At 37.4% G+C, this 19,751-nt stretch overlaps 1 protein-coding gene and 1 long non-coding RNA gene across 4 annotated transcripts in view; both read left to right on the forward strand.

Moving 5' to 3' along the window:
* Nucleotides 1–16,017, forward strand: part of LOC141421776 (uncharacterized) — a 246,843-nt gene extending 230,826 nt beyond the window's left edge. For all 3 annotated transcript variants that reach the window (XR_012446490.1, XR_012446486.1, XR_012446494.1), the window contains one exon: nt 15,681–16,017. This is a non-coding gene — a long non-coding RNA (uncharacterized lncRNA). The remainder of the gene's footprint in view (nt 1–15,680) is intronic.
* LOC141421774 (olfactory receptor 9I1-like) lies at nt 11,361–13,400 on the forward strand. The gene has a single exon (XM_074069509.1). It carries the CDS (start codon nt 12,336–12,338, stop codon nt 13,317–13,319), a length of 984 nt encoding a protein of 327 aa, XP_073925610.1. The 5' UTR covers nt 11,361–12,335; the 3' UTR covers nt 13,320–13,400.
* Nucleotides 16,018–19,751: the final 3,734 nt, after the last annotated feature.

Consider the following 19,751-nt stretch of genomic DNA (forward strand, 5'->3'; position numbering starts at 1 on the left):
AGAAATGGGAAATATCAAAGTGACCAAACTAGATAATGCTAGCATAGTTTGAATGTGTGGATCCTGGGGTTCAAATACCATAGGCATCTCCCAACACACACACCCACATTTGCTTTTAGCTCTTGAATGCTGCATGGTTGGATTTGAGACAGGTCACTATGAAGAAGCTTGTGAATTTCCCCTGAGATAAAGGATTAAAAGTCAGACCACAACAGAGTTTCAGTGATATAATGTCTCCTTAACAATTCCGGGTGGGGAGTGAGCCTATGGGAACCCACCATAAAGGAAGAAGAGGTGGTAGGTATTGATGATAGATGTAGAAAAACAGTGAGTGGGGACAAAAATGTTCTCCATCACATGTGAAAAAAAGAAATATAGGTATCTCTTCTACAAAATCAAAGAACAGGAGGGTGGAACAGATCTGCCTGGGGTAGGGGTGGTGGGTTGGCACCTGAGGTGGCGGGGAAAGAGGTAAGAGGATGAATACAGTGCAAATAATGTATACACATGTATGTAAATGCAAAAATGGTACCTGTTGAAACTGTTCCGGGAATTGGGGGAGGGGAGGTGAAGGAGAGCAGTGGAGTGGGTGAATTCAAGTATGATATATCTGATACATTGTAAGAACCTTTGTAAATGCTACAATGTATCCACACCCAGCACAAAACAAAAAAGAAATATAGATATCTTTATTGATAGATTTTCTTTTTTTTTTTTGTTTTCTTTTGATTCAGTAATTTATTTATTTATTTATTTATTTCATTTTTCTTTTATTATTCATATGTGCATACAAGGATTGGTTCATTTCTCCCCACTGCCCCCACCCCCTCCCTTACCACCCACTCCGCCCCCTCCCTCTCCCCCCCCAATACCCAGCAGAAACTATTTTGCCCTTATTTCTAATTTTGTTGTAGAGAGAGTATCAGCAATAATAGGAAGGAACAAGGGTTTTTGCTGGTTGAGATAAGGATAGCTATACAGGGCATTGACTCACATTGATTTCCTGTGCGTGGGTGTTACCTTCTAGGTAAGTGAAATATGTTACAATTCCCTGTATGTCAAGATTTTATATACATACGTACTTATATCTATCCATACTTCTATATCTATACGTTATCTATCTATCTATCTATTAATCATCTATCTAGCTATCCCTCAGGGGTTGGCTCTAGGTGCCAGTCTACACCTGTTCAAGTCCCCTATATGAAATGATATAGTATTTGCATATAACCTGTGTATATCCTTCCATACACTGTGAATCATCTCTAAATAATTTATAACACTTTACACAATTTAAATCTATGCAACTAGCTGCCATATGGTGCTTTTTAGCACTAAAAATCTGCATTTGTTCATAAAGATCAATTTTTAAAACCACTTTCTACCTAAGGTTGGTTGAATCCATGGATGTAGAACCTGCAAATACAGAAGGCCAACTATATGTTTATATATAGTTGTGTGTATATACACATATAGAAATTTAAAGCATTATAATGTTTACAATATTATGTCATAGTGCTTTCTGTACAAATGTTTTGTGGGGGTCTTTCCTGTACTCAAGAACTTTGAGAGTTCCACATGAAATCTTTACTATGTGTGTGGTTATTTCACCTTACTGACTCTCAGTTTAATTATTGGTGGGATAAAATAATACAGCAACTACCTCATGCAATTTTGTGAGTATTCAATGGGTTAAACACCAACAAAATTAATATGGTGTTCCTAAAGAACTGCTCTGAGTTCTTTAGGTACAGCCAACTAAATATTAGCTGAATGAATGAATAAACAAGTGACTGTGACTTCATACAGTCACTTATTTCACTTGTGTCTCATAAATGAGACTTGTCAGAAAAGGTAATTTTAGGTTGATAATAACTCCTCATAGAGCAGAAATACCTCCCTCCTATCTAAGATGAGGTTGTATTATGGTGGTGGTTGCCAGACAGGATAAAGGGTTTTCTGATGCTGTCTTTCCTCTGGAAGTTGGAGAAGTCTAATTAAAAGCTTAGGGCCTAATTAGAGACTCCAGTCAATGGCAATCCCCTTGCCTCCTTCTTCTAATTTTCTTCCTGGGATGAAGGATCTACCCCAGGAGAGGGCCAAGATCCCATACCTACTAACAGGATGTTGGGTCTTGTGAGCTACAGGTGCTGAAGGTACCTCTTTCTCTGGCCCCACCAAACCCCACTTAAGCACCACATTCTGTTCACATTTTTCCAGACTTCTGGACTGAGAAAGGACCTTTTGGTCCAGCTGAAGGTGAGGGTGGCTGTAATAGATCAGAGAGAAAATGAACTATAGTCTGGATTGGAAATGTCCTTGTAGCCAAATGTTGGTTTCCTTTCACTTTAAAAAGGGTTTTCTTTTTGTTTCTTTATATAAGGGAAGGTCAAAACTAAATGTGATTTTCTGGGGAGTACAATGTACTTGGACTTATTACCTTCACTTCTGTCTTGAAGTAATGCAAGACACTTAACATCTTTGAGCACCTCTTGGCCTCAGGTATAACATGGGACTGACCATGCTCTCATACCTGCTTTAGTTATTGTGTTTAGTATCAGAGTAGGCAGCATAGGTGAGATCACATGGAAAGGTAGGGAAGCTATTTAGAGATTCTTGTTAAATTTCTGAGAAACTTGTAAATTTTGGCATGAATTTGGAATGATTTAGCATTGAAATTACAAAGCTCCAGGTAGGCTCCAAAACAGAACAAGTTCCTTAGTGGGAGAGTAATTTCTCCACCCTCAGAATTGTTCAGGTCCCATAAATGTGACTGATTAGAAAGCATCATACTATCAGATCAGATATCAGCTAGCCATGATGATGGAGAAGGGGTTTCTGCTTTGTTGCAGGAAAATCCTAGATTCCTATAGCTCCTAAAGCTGCTTTCTGTGCTTGGCTGAGCCACCTCTAAGGAATGAAGAATTGAAGCTTCTCATTTTGGAACTGGAACTGGCCAGCTAGATGCTGACTTTGAGAGAAGCTCTAAGGAGGTTAGGGGGTGAAAAAGCCCACGTCAGAGCTAAGGTGGGCTGATGACCATATCCATGCTTTGTAAGGCTTGTTCTGTCTAAGAATTCGCATTTCCACAATACCTCTTCCCTCCCAACCCAGCCTTGAAAGAAGGGCAGTTCATCTGTTCCTACCACTTTCTGAGAAGCAGAGAGCTTAGTAGCTCAGAGGTCAGAAAAGTGGTGCTAAAGAGAACAGCCTAGGCATCTCAGGCTGGAGGAGACCTGGGCTCTACTCACCTCAACCATTCCTTGGTTGATTATTAAAAATAATCAACCAAGACCCTCCCTATCTTGGGGCTTCTGTAGGCTGGGAACAAAGCTACTTCATCTGTCTGAAGGCAGGGGGTAGAACCATTATTTCAGAGACTCCTTTAAATTTCAAGATTCTGCTGCACACTTAGTCTGGGGAGCAGATGGGCGAGAGTGAGCAGGACTTGGGGAAGGGTAAATGTAAGAGATTCGAGGATATATGCCATTCAGAAGCTTATTGCAGGATCACATAGGAAAAAGAAATCTCAAGATTACAACTTTGTATGTGTCTCTCCCTCCATAGCCAGGAAGGGCATGAATATCTCTATGGCACCTTGGAGAGTAGTTTCATGGTATGGAAAGGGTCTAGGTCCAAGTTCTGACTGCTTTCCTTCCTTACTGTGTGATTCTTGGACATGTCAGTTGACTTCTGTGTGTCCCACTTTCTTCATCTGAAAATGGTTTACATGAGACAATGGGTGTACAATGTTTTAACATGAGGGGTTATAAGTAATTTTTACTTGTTGGGAAGAGGAAATTCTCTTGTGTGCAATAGAGCCAGCCTTTGTTGACCACACGATATGTGTTTTGTCCTCACAAATCTCCTATGGGTTGGATATATCATAGCCACCATAAAGAACAGAAAGCTGACTGGCTGGGATTTGACCTTACTGTGATAGGACTTTAAAGATTCTGGTTCCTTGACACCATGCTGGCTATGGTTTTCTGCTCTTTTCAGAGAAAATATATGGCCAGAAAGTATTTTCCTATGTCTTTATGCATTTTTATTCAACTTTAAAATGGTCAACTAAAGTTTTTTTTTTCTTTCCCCAAATGTATTTCTGAGGGAAACAAGGAACTCTTGAATGGTGACTATTTTCATCCCTAGCTTGAGCCACTTCAAGTTATGGCAGAAGGAGCTGCCATATTCTTTTTGTCATTTAAACATCCTGAGTAGTCAAGATTGTCCTGTCACATTGAATGGCAGTCACAGAATGTTGTACCTCGTTCTGTTTCTCCTTTAGGTTAGAACAGGCAGACGATGCCTGTTTGATTGTAGGAAACATCATCACTACCCATGTCTGTTTAGCTCTCTCTATATATCACCATTTCCCCATTACATAGCATACTGTCTGGCACAGAGTCAACAGGCAGAGCTTTTATAAATTTTTGTTGCATAATTCCAGCTGAGAGCACTGGCTACATAACTTTGGGCATATCACACAACTTTTATGCCTCACCATTTAAAAATAGCTTTAAATCTGACTTGAAGGATCTAAGTGGATTAGTTTTGCTGAGCTATATAAATACTCTTCAGATCCATGGCTATATATTTCTCACAGTTTATGCTGTCATAAAGCTGATCTCTGGGCACTTACAGAAATCCCTTGCAAATGCGAACTTTTTACTTTTAGAATCATTTTGCTATGCATTTTCTTGTTTGATCCATAATAGCCTGTTGGTTCTCAGTCTAGGGCTTTCTCTATTCTAAGATGACAGATGAAGCCTATTAAAATCTGCTGGAATTTTCTCTCTTCTAACTCTCCCTGCCCCTGATTAGTTTTCTGAGGATTGGTGGACATTCAGGGGATCATCAATAATCTCAAAGAGTGACAATCTTGATGTCTTTCTCCTTTAGCTTTGAAATGTGTGAGGATTATAAGTCCTAGTTGTATTACCATTGGTTGATATAAAAATGAGGCTGTGAGCCTTGGGCAGACATAACTAATGTGGAGGAAGGGTAACCTTCCATTGCAGAGGTCTACCATTGGAAGGCCACCATAAATGAAGTGTTTTTGTGCCTGACTAACAATTCAATAATAAGTAGCTGAGAATGTTAAGTGCTAATGCTGTTCAATATGGTGAAGGGTGATGGGTTTAGGATGGCATTAAGGATTCACTTTCTTCTGGTTTATCCCTAAAAGCCAGAATTCCAAATACATTGCATGCTTCACAACCAGGAAATTGATGCTTCAGTGTTCCAGTTGTATTTTCCTAGCAATTTAGTTTACCTGAATTGCCTGGGACCAAATTTTTCCTCTGAGGCCATATACATTCATAGTTCTTCTTCCCACCTGGGTATTTCATGGAGTTTTGCCTAATTTTAATTATTAGAAAGTCAACTGGGTGTTCTATTTAGAATTACAAATCATTCTGGATTGCTTTAGGAATTTAGTCAGTGCATCATATGGGAAGGTAATAGTTCTTGGAGAGAACCACATTTTGTAGCTCTGCTGAAGATCAGCAATCCCTGGGAAATCTTGGTTTTATTTAAAAATTTAATTTGCCCATTGCAAAATAGTTGCAATGGACATGGTTGATATACTCAGAATGATCAGATTAAGGTGAGTTAGGAACCTGTCTTTCTATCCTTCTTCATGCTGGCCTCTGTTTAAAAATGGAGGCTCTGGTAATTACCTTGGGATTTTGATTTAAGGTTTCAGGGGCTGGCTGTAGTAACCTAGATCTGGATTTCTCCCCAAGCTTTTCCATTTTCTCCCCTGAGCATCTGCCTTTTTCCATCATGTCTATACAGATCAGTCTGGTTTAGGTTGAACCACTGTTTGCGCATTGTCTTTCCAGAACCCATTTGGCAGAGTCCTCTGGCGGCACTGTTATTGTTGGCCTGATGTTGAGAGAGCTAATTATTCTGATTATCCTGGCATCCAGCAAACGGGCAATTGCATTTTGTATTTATTTATTCATTAATACTTCTTTCCAAAAGAGATTTAAAGTGGTTTATAAAAATACACATGAAGCAAGATAAAATAAATTAAAAATGAGGAGTGAGATTTGGGCAAAGGGAGAATATCTGTAGGCAGATGGCAATGCAGGGCCAGAGCAAAGTTGGTTCAAGTGACTTCTGTCTTGCAACTTAAATCTGTGCTAGAGGAGATGGTCCCTGGGAGTGAAGACTCTTCATTAAGAGTTTATTCTTTTGGTGTCTATGAGCATCTCTTCTACCCTCCTGTTCCTTCAGACAAGACATGCAAAGAAAGGTGATGTGACAAGAAGAACACATGTAGTGTTTCCAACTCAGAATTAGTCACTTGTCAAAAATTTTTATTTAATAAATATTATTAGTTTACTCCTTGCCAAAACATAAAAGGGTAATGTATTTAAAGCCCCTAGAAAAATTCTTGGAATAAAAAAGTGTTACTATGTGGTAACTCTCATTATTACCATAACCATGAACAATGGGCTAGTGGTTGGGAGCAGGAGAGTCTGAGACACCATGATTCAAAAGCCTGCTTAGTGGTTTATCTAAAGCATGTTATTTAATCTCTGCAAATCCTTGCTTGCCAGTCTACAAATAGGGGTAATAAGAAAATGTCCTGCTTGGGGATATTGTATGAAGTATATGAGGCAGTTTATATGAAATAACTAGAATGGTATTTAACACATAATGAGTACTCTCTTAATGTCAGCCATTTTTATTATAATTGAAAGATAAAATTATTACAAACTTAAATATCTAGTTGACTTTTATTTGTGATTCTAGAATTGTGAAACACTTCATTCTATTCAAAGTGTTGATCAGAGGAGATTGATTTTATAGACAGAAAAGGGCTGAGCATCTGGTGTGGTGGCATATGTCTGTAATACTAATACTCAGAAGGCTTAGGCAGGAGGATTATAAATTCAAGACCAGCCTGAGATATATAGTGAGACCTTGCCTCAAAACAAAAAAAAAAAAAAAAAAAAAAAAGAAAGAAGGAAGGGGAAAAATGAAAGGAAAGAGAAGGGAAAGAAGGAACAAAAGAACAGGAAAAAAAAAAGCAGAAACAGAATGAAAATCAGATTGGTTATTACAAAGCTACTTTCCTTATAAAGGAAAAATGGTGGTGGTGGGGTCTTCTTTATCATGTTTGTTAAAACTGGCCTGTCTGGAGAGATGTCTCTGTCTCCTGATTTCTCAGAAGTTCAGATAAACAACTTAGTTTTAGCCTGATCATGAAGGAACTTAGAATGAGTGACCCAACTTTGATATAGTCTTTTTGGTCCAGTGCAGGATCTCAGTCCAAACAATGGCCTCTTACACATTTTATTTAACATTTTTAATAGATATTTCTTTTTCTTTTTGATATTGTGATTTGAATTCAGGGCTTCACATTTGCTAGGCAGGTGCTACATCGCCTGAACCACTCTGCCAGCCCTTTTTTGTGTTTGATATTTTTGAGATTGGGTCTTGGGAACTATTTGAAACTCAATCCTCCTGATCTCTGCCTCCTGAGTAGCTAGGATTATAGGCATGAGCCACTGGTGCCTGGCTCTTTCTCTCCTCATTGGACTTTTAAGAGGAGGTAAGAGACATCATGGTATAGAAAAAAGTTCAACATTTCAGGTTCTTCAGTGCTGTTGTATTGTATGAGGACACAGGCTCAGTGATGGACAATACTCGACTTAGTGGTAGAATTTGGGCTTGAATTCAAGCTTCTAAATGCCGTTGGCTAGCCTTCCTACCACATGTTCTCTCTGGCACATCATGATCAGTTGGCATTTTCCCACCATGTTACCCTGTTCCCCTACAAAATATCTTCCTTGTCAGGGGAGATCTCAAGTGTCCCTCAGGACAGTGGTGGAATAAAGTAGGTCTTCTTAACCTGTGGCTGCCTGAAGCTGGGGAACACCAACTTCCTGAGCTGAAGTGGTAAGTCACAGTCTAAATTTGTAGAAAGCACAGTGAATTTGGAGCAAGAAGACCTGGTGCTATTTAGTTCTGTGGCCTTGGGAAAATGGCTGAATCATTTTGAGCCTCATTTCTGAATGACTGAAAAATCACTTTTTTGTGATAATTTTATATATCAGGTTTTTGCTCTATATTAGTTGTAGTATGTGTTTCCATCGACTATAGCTTTTACTTCTCACAGTTCAGCAATACTATTATTGTTGCCTAGATGTCAAAACAGAGACTTTAGAGGTCAAGTAATCAGTTCAAGGAAACACAAACAGAAATTACTGAGTCAGAATTTGAAACAAGCTCTGAGTTCAACACCCAGTTCCTATGCTATATTTCTGGGATTCTAGTCTTACCTCTACCCTGGGTGATCCCAGGCACATGATGGCATTATTCATGAAGTATGATATGGATAGTTCTGCTACTAGGCAGAAAACACTTGTAAACAAAATTGCCTCAAAGGGGCTTGAACACCTCCACATAGTTTGTAATGGTAGCAGGGTAGGCTATTGTTGGTGTTTTATGCCATTTAAAAATTAATTTGGGTAAATGACATGTGTAAATATATATGAGTAGTTACCTGTTCCCCAACATTTTGCCCAAATGTTGCATTTTTCAATGGGCTAAAACGCCCATAGGACCATTTATGATGGTCCTATTTAACACTCTTCTCTTTGCTTTGATATTCCTAATTTCGCACACTTTGTAGCATTTTTCTATAGCACTTAATCATCTTCTATCATGGTAAGAATTTGTTTCTTCTTTTTAAAGCATGTATTGTGTATGCATGGTCTTTCTAGTGTGACAACTTCATGGGGATAGGGATCTTGTCTGTTTGCCTCAAGTGTCTAAAGACTACCTGATAAATGGTGAGTTCTTCTTTTTTTTCTTATTTTATTATTCATATGTGCTTACAAGGCTTGGGTCATTTCTCCCCCCTGCCCCCACCCCCTCCCTTACCACCCACTCTGCCCCCTCCCTCTCCCTCCCACCTCCTCAGTACCCAGCAGAAACTATTTTGCCCTTATTTCTAATTTTGTTGTAGAGAGAGTATAAGCAATAATAGGAAGGAACAAGGGTTTTTGCTGGTTGAGATAAGGATAGCTATACAGGGCATTGACTCACATTAATTTCCTGTGCATGTGTGTTTCCTTCTAGGTTAATTCTTTTTGATCTAACCTTTCCTGTAGTTCCTGGTCCCCTTTTCCTATTGGCCTCAGTTGCTTTTAAGGTATCTGTTTTAGTTTCTCTGCATTAAAGGCAACAAATGCTAGCTAAGTTTTTAGGTGTCTTACCTATCCTCACCCCTCCCTTGTGTGCTCTCACTTTTATCATGTGCTCAAAGTCCAATCCCCTTGTTGTGTTTGCCCTTGATCTAATGTCCACATATGAGGGAGAACATATGATTTTTGGTCTTTTGGGCCAGGCTAACCTCACTCAGAATGATGTTCTCCAATTCCATCCATTTACCAGCGAATGATAACATTTCGTTCTTCTTCATGGCTGCATAAAATTCCGTTGTGTATAGATACCACATTTTCTTAATCCATTCATTGGTGGTGGGGCATCTTGGCTGTTTCCATAACTTGGCTATTGTGAATAGTGCCGCAATAAACATGGGTGTGCAGGTGCCTCTGGAGTAACCTAAATGGTGAGTTCTTAGTAGATTATTACTGAATAAATACATGGACTCTTTTTTCCCTTTGGTCAGGATGATTTGCACAAACTATTAAGAACACAATAAATATTATTTTGAGAGATGATCAAGATAAGATTTGGCCCTAAGAATAAGGAAGCAACCTACATATGATCAAGAATCCATGGGGGGGGGTCACTAGATGCTGACTTTTGTTCCATCATTAGATAAGCTTTTGCCAAAATTTGATCAAAGTTCTACTTTATCATTTATCTGAAGTCTTATGAGATCTTTCTCAAATTTAGATTTTGTTTCAAGGGTGGAAAAGAGGACAAGTAGATCACCTTTGAAGTCTATATTCCATATTTTCAATACTCCAAATTAATAGCATTCAAAGGCACAGAGACAGGATTGTCCTAATACCTGGCAAGAACCCCCTCTGTATTAGAATTCTAAATTCAATTTGATGGCTTTGTCCCTTAATGAGCTTTGCAAGCTAATTCCGGAATGGGTTGATTCATGTGTCTCACTGATTATGCCAGATAATGATCTGGCATTTAAAAAATGGGACAGGTCCTTGGGAGTAAGAGGAGAACTTGGAAACAAGGCCATGCTTCTTGGCAAGAATGGAGAGGAAGAAGTGACCAGGCATGGAAAAGACTGTAGAGGTTCTAACAGCATTTGCTTTTTATGGCTCTCTGTCTAGTATCTAAGTCCACTGTGCTTATATGCACATCAAAAGCTACTCCCAAAGAAGGATAGAGTTGATGTTGGAACTCCAGGGGTCTATGGACAAGGAGGTAATAAGATTTTAGAATGTAGCCAGGAGCATGTTGCTCCCGTTACCACAGAACTTAGAAAAAATATTTGTATGGCTTTATCATTATTAATTAATTAATAACTATTTTTTGTTAATTTTATTAATTTTGCCCTGTGATGTATTCTTTGATTGTATTTTTCTTTAATACTCCTTGAATTCTTCTCATGTTTCAGATTTTTTTTTCTAGTTGAGAATACCTTTCTTTTCTGAAGATGGAGAATAAAAATTAGGCTGGATGTAAGCCTCTGTGGGAGAATTGCGAATAAGACTGTGTCTTGTAGGCATCTCTGCTTCTCTGCCCTGCATACATCTAAGAGTCTGCATTGCTATTGTGGCTGGCTTGTTTTTAAACAGCAGGGGGTATCTGAGGATGTGTCGATATTGTCCAGCCATTTTGGTCAGGGTAATTAACCTTTCACGGTTAATTACTGTGAATCTGAGACTCTTACTTTTTTTTTACAGTCTTTTTTTATTAGCACATACATATTAGTTGTACAGGAGGTTTCATTGTGACATTTATATATGTGCTTACAATGTATTTTAATTAGATACACCCCTTCTTCACTTTGCCTCTTCCCCTTTCTTAGAACAATTTTGATGTTCAATTTTCATACACGTATACAAAGTACATTGACCATATTCCCATTTCCTCACACTCTCTTTCTACTCTTTCTCCTCCCACTGAAACTCATCCCCAGACACTTCCTGTCCTTCATTTTTTTAAGTGTAAATTGGTTGTTCAAGGAGGTTTCACCTTGGTATTTCACATATCTATATATCGTATTGTTATCAGATTAACCTCCTCTATGATTTACTCCATTCTTTATATTTAAATTAATAAATAAAATTGTGTGTAATTATGGTGTGTAACATGGTACTTTGAATTATGTATACGAATGGCTAACTAAAGCTAATTAACATATGTATTAGCTCACCTATTTTTGTGATGAGAACGCTTAAAATCTACTCTCAGAAATTTTCAAGTATATAGTTCATTGCTATTAATCACAGTCACCATGTTATACAACAGATTTCTTAAACTTACTGAAACTTTGTGTCCTTTGACCAATGTCTCCTAATCCTCCCATTCCTTCTTCAGATAGCCACCATTCTACTCCCTGCTAATCTGAATTCAATTTTCTTAGATTGCACATGTGAGTGAGAGTGTTTGTTCTCTTTTTTTTTTTTCAGGTTTTTAAAATAACCTTTATTAAGTTAACATGTGCATTACAGGAAACAAACACATGAAGCAAAGAACAAAATCATCCATAGCCACAAGCAGTCTCACTGTGCCTGGATAATTTAATTTTAAATAATATTCTTCATGTTCATCAACATTGTCACAAATAACAGGACTCCTTTGCTTTTTATGGTTGAATAGTATTTCACTGTGTCTACACACCACATTTAGAAAAACAATTCTAAGTGTGTGAGATCATGTGCTATGCACATATGCAAATTATGTCCTTTACTTTGGTGTTGTCATCCCATTAAACTAAGAAGGCTGAGGTTCAGAAAGGTGAATTAACTTGCTTAATCTCTGAAGGGATTTAAACTTATGTCTGATTTCAAAGCCTGAACCTTAACACTACAACACTAAGGGTTCTCCAACAAAGAATTCTCTAGCTCCATATGAAACTGACATGTATTTCCAATGTGAGATCTGCAGAGGCTTGGGGGCACCCAAGGAACTGAGTTCTAGTCCTGGCTTTGCCTATTTATTAACTATGAAATCGTGTGGAAGAGGTAAATCATTTCTTTTCTTTTCCCCTTATATTCTTTTGTAAAAGACGGGATTAACAATATGTACTTGTAAGGATTTCTGAGGGATCAAGTGAAATTAAATTTGTGAAAAATGTAAAGTGCTTTATAAATCTAAACAATCATTATTTTATACAGCAACAAGCAACCAAACCGTGTCACTTTAGTTTATCTTCAATGAGGCCTTATAATTTTATTTCTGCAGGTAAACGTGGCTTCATGGCAGAGAATGGCACCAAGGTGACAGAATTTATTCTGATAGGGTTCCAACTTCAGGCAGAACTTCAGATGGGTGTTTTCTTTGTGTTTTTGATCTTTTATCTTGTCACCATGGGGGGAAACCTGGGCATGATCTTGCTAATTCAGAGTGACCCTCAGCTCCAGACTCCCATGTACTTCTTCCTCAGCCACCTTTCCTTCCTGGATATTTGCTACTCTTCTGTTGTTGTCCCTCAGCTGCTTGAGACCTTGGGAACTAATAAGATGGTTATCACCTATGAGCGCTGTGCCACCCAGTTCTTCTTTTTTACACTCTATGCTAGCACTGAATGTTTCCTTTTAGCTGTGATGGCCTATGACCGCTATGTGGCTGTGTGTAATCCCCTCCTCTATGTCACGACCATGACAACACAGATTCGCCTGGGGCTGGTAGCTGCAGCATATGCTGGTGCCATGGTGAATACTGTGGTTCACACTGGTTGTACCTTCTCTACATCCTTCTGTAAGTCCAACCAAATAGACTTCTTCTTTTGTGACCTCCCACCCTTGCTGAAACTTGCCTGTAGTGAGATGGGGGTACAGGAACAGGTAATTTTCCTTTTAGCTTTCTTGGTCATCACAACCAGCATTTCAGTAATTCTTATATCCTATCTATTCATCATTCATGCTATTCTGAAGATTCATAAAGCAGGTGGCAAAGCCAAGACCTTCTCTACCTGTGCTTCTCACATGACTGCTGTGGCTCTTTTCTTTGGAACACTCATATTCATGTACCTGAAAGGTAACATGGGAAAATCCCTCTGGGAAGACAAGGTTGTGTCTGTATTGTACACTGTGGTCATCCCCATGTTAAACCCAATGATCTACAGCCTGAGAAACAAGGAAGTGAAGGAGGCTCTAAAGAGAGTCTCCAAAAGAATGAGGGTTTCCCATGCAGAGTGAGACTTGAAACCCCTCAATCCAGAAGTTCTTTTGAATCATTATTTAAGCTTTTGTTGTCCCCTTAACACGTTAATCAGGTCACACAATTATAAAGAGATACTGAAGCAGAAAAATGTAAATTTGGGTTCCAGAGTTTTTTTTTTTTTGGTTTCAGAATTTTATTACATCTATGACTTTGAGCCAGAAATGTTCTGCCTCACTTTTCTCTTCAGAAAAATATCTACCTTGCCAGAAGTAAAGGTCAAGAGATCTTTAGTCCAGATCAAAAGAGATGGAATGCTAAAAACTTAATAAATAACAACATGTTATAGAATATAAGATCTATTTTTCTTACCTGTGTCAGTATCATTCAATGTTTGCTCAACTACTTGCACTTGTTTCTATAAAGCTCATTTTTGAACAATGAAATAAACAATAGTTCACTTCTTATTTCATAAGGGCATTCAAATTCTTTGTGAAATTTCTTTGCGGATGGTGGGATGGAGATCAACCTTGACCAAAGAAATTCTTCTTAATTTAGTCATATCCAATTTAAACACCTGTCATGGAAAAATGCAAGCAGCTAAACAGAAGAAGAAAAGGAGATGTAATCTGTTAAATATTTAACTAAAATATATTAGCTTACTTCCCAATCTGTCATAGAAGACTAAGACATTGTAGAATAAAGGATGGATATAATGATTTACATTAATTATTAGGAAAAATTTGATCTTAATGTAAAGCGGAACTGAATCACATATATAACTTTGTACTATTTCTTGATTACTAAAGGTCAGAAACATTATTTCTGCAGCATTTCTCATGGGCATCTGATTTAATTAACTTCAGCTATTTTTCCCAGCTGTGGAAACCACCATCTACTTTCATATTTTCTAGGACGTTTTACTTTACTGTCAAAAGACAGAGAACTATGAATCTGAGTGTCACATTTTAAGGACCTCCATATCTGCTAGAAATATTACTTGGGAAACATCTCCAGGAAGACCTCACAATCTTCTAACCAATTCAGCAAATTTTTATATACTATCTACTATGAATAAAGCAGGATATTAGATTCAGAATAGAGTAGTAAATAAGATAGACATGGGTCCTCCTGCATAGAGATTAGAACCTAGGGCATAGACAGATATAAAACCAATACCCAGGTAATTAATTTTTTTAAAATTTGGAAAGTGGAACAAAAAAGAAATACAGTAAATTATTATACTGTTTAGAAATAAATTATCTTTGATACATGTACAATTTTGAGTTTCTTTATAATTGTCTCAGGTGTGCACCAAGTGGATTAAGAAATTAAATTTTAGTGTTTTTTGGTGACTAGTTTCTGATTAATGTAGAAAGCACTGGGAGGGAATGGTATTTGTGCTGCTTTGTCAATTACATATATTAATAAAGGAATGAAAACATTTATGAATTACCTTATTTGTGTTAAGTTCTGTGTTCAGTGTTCCTTTTTCTAATTTAAAGTTCTCATTCTTAAAAAAAATAAAGATCTTATTCTTAAAATGGACTGTATGTGTAATCTTTTAGAAGTAGAATCCAGTCAGTAATCTTGTAATTGTGTTCTGTTTTAAGTTCTCATCTTCAGAAACTGAGCTTTGAAATTATAAATTTTAAGTTATAATATTTTAATCTCAGTCTACCTAAAAGCTATATTGGGAAAATAATTATATCAGACTCTCAAACTCTGAACTAACTTGTTTATCTCAGTACACCAAGAGGTTAAAACATTTTATTCTTGTAATCACTTAGAACAACTTAATATTTTAATTGTGGATTTCTAGTTTTCATTTATTAATTTGAATGAGTGAGTGTAGGTGTAAAGTCAAATTAACTAGTTGTTAGCATAAGGTCAGGGGTGTAGGGAAAATTATAGAGTATCGTCCATATAACACATGATCCTAGGTCTCTGGGAGAAGTATGTATTTATATATTTACTTTTGTAAATGGGTATGAATATGGTCTGGAGAGTAACAATATTATAGATAAAAGCATGTCATGAGGCTCAATATAGGTCAGATAGAAATACTTTTCAGATTTCTTCCCCTCTTCCCTTTGCTTAAATCCTACTTGTTTAACCTACAGGGAAGGAAAAATACTGTCATAGCCATATGTAAATGACCACCAGAGCAGACCTGCTCAAGCCTCATGACCCCCATTCCTCATGGATCTCCCATAACTTTTTTTTTTTTTTTTTTTTGGTAGCAATGGAAGCAGAGGGGAGAAAGTGAATGAAGCATTTTGGTTAAAAGATTTTACTGGTGAAGGAGTTCAGAGAAGTTAAGTTAGCTCTAAATTCTGAATTTCATTTTGCCTGATGTTGAATTCCCATCTCAAATAACATTATCTCCTGACTCTTAGATGCAGTATGTTTAGGAGGATGAACCACTGGAGATGGGGACAGCTCACAGAAGCTGAAAAGAAAGTAGGCTGCTTGCTTCCCTGTAGTGGGTCTGTGAAGTCACTTGTGGAGATCAAGATGCTTCATGGACATTATACAATTCATCCTTTTAATCCTACTGGGAAAGAAAATCTCAGCTATTTTTCCACTTATCTCTTCTTCAAAAGTCATGAAGTTTTCTGAAAATAGTTGAAAAGAACATTGTGTCTGTTTCTTTTTCTCAACATAACTTTGTCCTTATTAAAAATATAACAGGGCAAACACACAAAAAATGACAGCAACATCAATAAAGAGCATTTTATTCTTGTGATGGAATAACTGTGTGGATTCTTTTTTAATTCTGCTCTTGTTAAATTTTTTCTTTGGGTTTTAAAACTCCCCAAAAAGTTATTGTAGAAAAACTTTGTAGATTCACTAAAGACAGGACCTAGAATATTTTATTAATTAATAAGTTCAATAAATTTATTCTTTATCAATGGTATGCTATATACTGGGCATTTTTCCAGCAGTTTTAGAGCTATGTCAATTAAGAAATAGACAAAAATCACTGCCCATGTGGCTTTTTGATCCTCGTGGAGGAGACACATGAGAAACTGAACATAATAAGCAAGTAAATACTATAGCAACTAATAATATATTTAAAAATGTGTTAAATGGAAAACAGATATTAATCTTACAATTTCCTATAGTAGAGGCACTGGAACAGAGAACTAGGCAGTGATTATTTCCTTTCCAGAGTGAATGTAATCTCTAATAATTAATTTGATCCAACATTTATTGAGTTTTTACTATGTTCCAGATACTCTAATGGGTACTAGAGACCATTAAGATAAGGTAACTGACTTTGAGAAGCTTGTAATTTAGAAGGGGTGATAAATATAGCAGAATCACATGCAAGATATAAAAGTGAATGATTTTGAGACTGTTCAACAAAAGTAGAGGTCATGAATAAATGCTGAATGAATTCCAAGAGAAAACAAATAAATAGCTGGATGAAACAAGGAAGACTGTGAACACTATGAAAGAATAATTCAGTAAAGATAAATGAATTCTAAAACATTAAATTGAAATTGTGGAAATGAAAATATAAATAAGCAAAATAAAAACTCAGCTGAAAGTCTTGGCAACAGACTGGATCAAGTTGAAGACAAAATACTGGGACTTGAAGACAAGGTATAGGAATTAAAACATTTGGATAAAGATAATGAAAAAGAAGTAATGGAACATTCAAGACCACTGGAATAACATTAAAAGACAAAACCTATGAATCACCGGCAAAGAAAAAGAAGAAGAGGTATAAGCTAAAGGCATGGAAACAAATGTAATAAAATAACAGCAGAAAAATTCACAATTCTTGAGAGACAGCTTTTAGGACTCAAAACAGACTAAACAGATAAGACAAGAGCCTCTCCAAGGCATTTTGCATAGTTAAAGCATTAAGTATACAGAACAGGAAAGAATATTAAAAGTTGCAAGTGAGAAGAATCAACTCACATGTAAAAGCAAATCCACAAGAATAAGGGTGTATTTCTCAACAGAAAATCTAAAGGCAACAAGGGGATGGAATGATGTATTTCAAGCCCTGAAAGAAAATCACTGCCAATCTGGATTACTGAATCCAGGAAACCTATCCTTGATAATTCAAGGAAAAATTAAAAAGAAATGAAAAACCTTTCATGATAAACAAAAACTAAAGAAATTCATGATTGTAGGCCAGTACTAAAGAAGTTACTTAAAGGAGTCCTACACAGAGAAGAGGAAGATCAGTGGAACCATGGAAATATGGGAAAGAATAAACCTCATTAGATGAGTAACTCAACAAATGAGGATCAGGAAAGAATCAGCATTACAAAAACAACAAAATGACAAATTGCTACACACCTTTCAATAACAACTGTGAACAGTAAGGCTCTCAATTCTCTAATCAAAAGATACAGACTGGGTTGGGTACCAGTGGCTCATGTCTGTAATCCTAGCCTCATGGGAGGCTGAGATTGGGAGGATTGTGGTTTGAGGCCAGCCCAGGCAAATAGTTTGAGAAAACCAATCTCCAAAAAACCAGAGCAAAATGGACTAGAGGTGTGGCTTGCTTTGCAAACATGAAGCCCTGAGTTCAAACCCCAGTCTCATCAAAAAAGAAGTGGGTTGGATTAGAAAATAAGATCCAACTATTTGTTGCTATGAGAAATGCACCTCACCAGTTAAGACAAACACAGGCTTAAAGTGAAAGGATTGAGGAAATGGAACCCAAAGCAAGCAGGAGTAGTGATACTCATCTCTGAGACAGCAAATTTCAAACCAAAAAAAATTAGAAGTGACAAAGAAGGTCATTTCATATTGATAAAGTGAACAATCCTTCAAGAGGAGATAACAATTGTAAACATGTATGTACTGAATGTTGGCATATTTAGTTTCATAAAACAAACGCTACTGGACATAAAAGCATAGATAGACCACAACACAATAATAGTGGGTGACTTTATACCACACGATTACCAATAGACAGGTCATCCAGACAAAAAGTTAACAGGAAGCTTATGAATAGAATGATAACAGATCAAACGAACTTAAGAGACACCTACAGACAATTCCACCTAACAGCTGCAGAATGCACAGTCCCTCAGCAACCTGCGGAACTTTCTCCAAAACAGATCATGCTTTAGGACATTAGGCAAATCCTAAATAAGAGAAAATTGAAACAACCTCCTATATCTTATCAGACTGCAATGGAATAAAACTAGAAATCAACAGCAAAAGAAATTTCAGAAAATATTCAGACATACAGAGAAATTGGAAGCCTTGGATGCTATTGGTGGGAATGTAAAATGGTAAAGTCACTACAAAAAACAATATGGCGTTTCCTTAAAAAATTGAAAACATAACCATATGATCCAGACTTCCCACTCCAGGGTAGATATCCAAAAACAATTGAAATCAGGACCCAAGATGGCGACTAGGGCGCAGAAGCAGACAGCGTGAGCTCTGTGACTCCAAAACCTTTCTGAGACACTGGAGCCACACTTGGCAGAAATAAAGCACCAAGAAGAATCAAAATTTCAACACCCTGAACCGCCTAGCCCATAGAAAGCTTCTCCACCCCACGTTACATTGAGAAAAGAGGAGGGCTGCCGTGTCTCCAGATGCTGGCTCCAAACCTGCTGGGGAGACATTTGGCAGACCAACAGGTGAGTGCCAGGCTTTGTGCAGTATTCCCCCAGCCACCCCTAGGATAAACCAGCATAGCCCCCTGGACAGACTGACCCCCCTCCAGGCAAAAAAACCCAAACAAACCCCAAAAACTGAATAATAAACAAGGAACTGAAAACTAGCACACAGCAGAGAGATGGAGTTGCTGAAAGTGCACTGGAGAAGGGGGGAGGGCCCTTGATTTAATGTCCACATATGAGGGAAAAACATATGATTTTTGGTCTTTTGGGCCAGGTTAACCTCTTTCAGAATGATGTTCTCCAGTTCCATCCATTTACCAGCGAATGATAACATTTCATTCTTCTTCATGGCTGCATAAAATTCCATTGTGTATAGATACCACATTTTCTTAATCCATTCGTCAGTAGTGGGGCATCTTGGCTGTTTCCATAACTTGGCTATTGTGAATAGTGCTGCAATAAACGTGGGTGTGCAAGTGCCTCTGGAGTAACCTGTGTCACATTCTTTTGGGTATATCCCCAAGAGTGGTATTGCTGGATCATATGGTAGATCTATGTTTAGATTTTTAAGAAGCCTCCAAAATTTTTCCAGAATGGTTGTACTAGTTTGCATTCCCATCAGCAGTGTAAAAGGGTTCCTTTATTCCCGCATCCTCGCCAATACCTGTTGTTAATGGTGTTGCTAATAATGGCTATTCTAAGCCAAGGCAATACTCAGTCAAAAGAACAATGCAGGAGGTATCACAATACCTGACTTCAAACTATATTACAAAGCAATAACAATAAAAACAGCATGGTACTGGCACAAAAACAGACATGAAGACCAGTGGAACAGAATAGAGGATCCAGATATGAAGCCACACA

This window comes from Castor canadensis, chromosome 1, assembly GCF_047511655.1.
Source record: "Castor canadensis chromosome 1, mCasCan1.hap1v2, whole genome shotgun sequence".
NCBI classification, from domain to species: domain Eukaryota; kingdom Metazoa; phylum Chordata; class Mammalia; order Rodentia; family Castoridae; genus Castor; species Castor canadensis.

What these genes read in the sequence shown, in the direction of transcription:
- LOC141421774 (XM_074069509.1), top strand. Translation starts at nt 12,336, where the DNA reads ATGAGGCCTTATAATTTTATTTCTGCAGGTAAACGTGGCTTCATGGCA.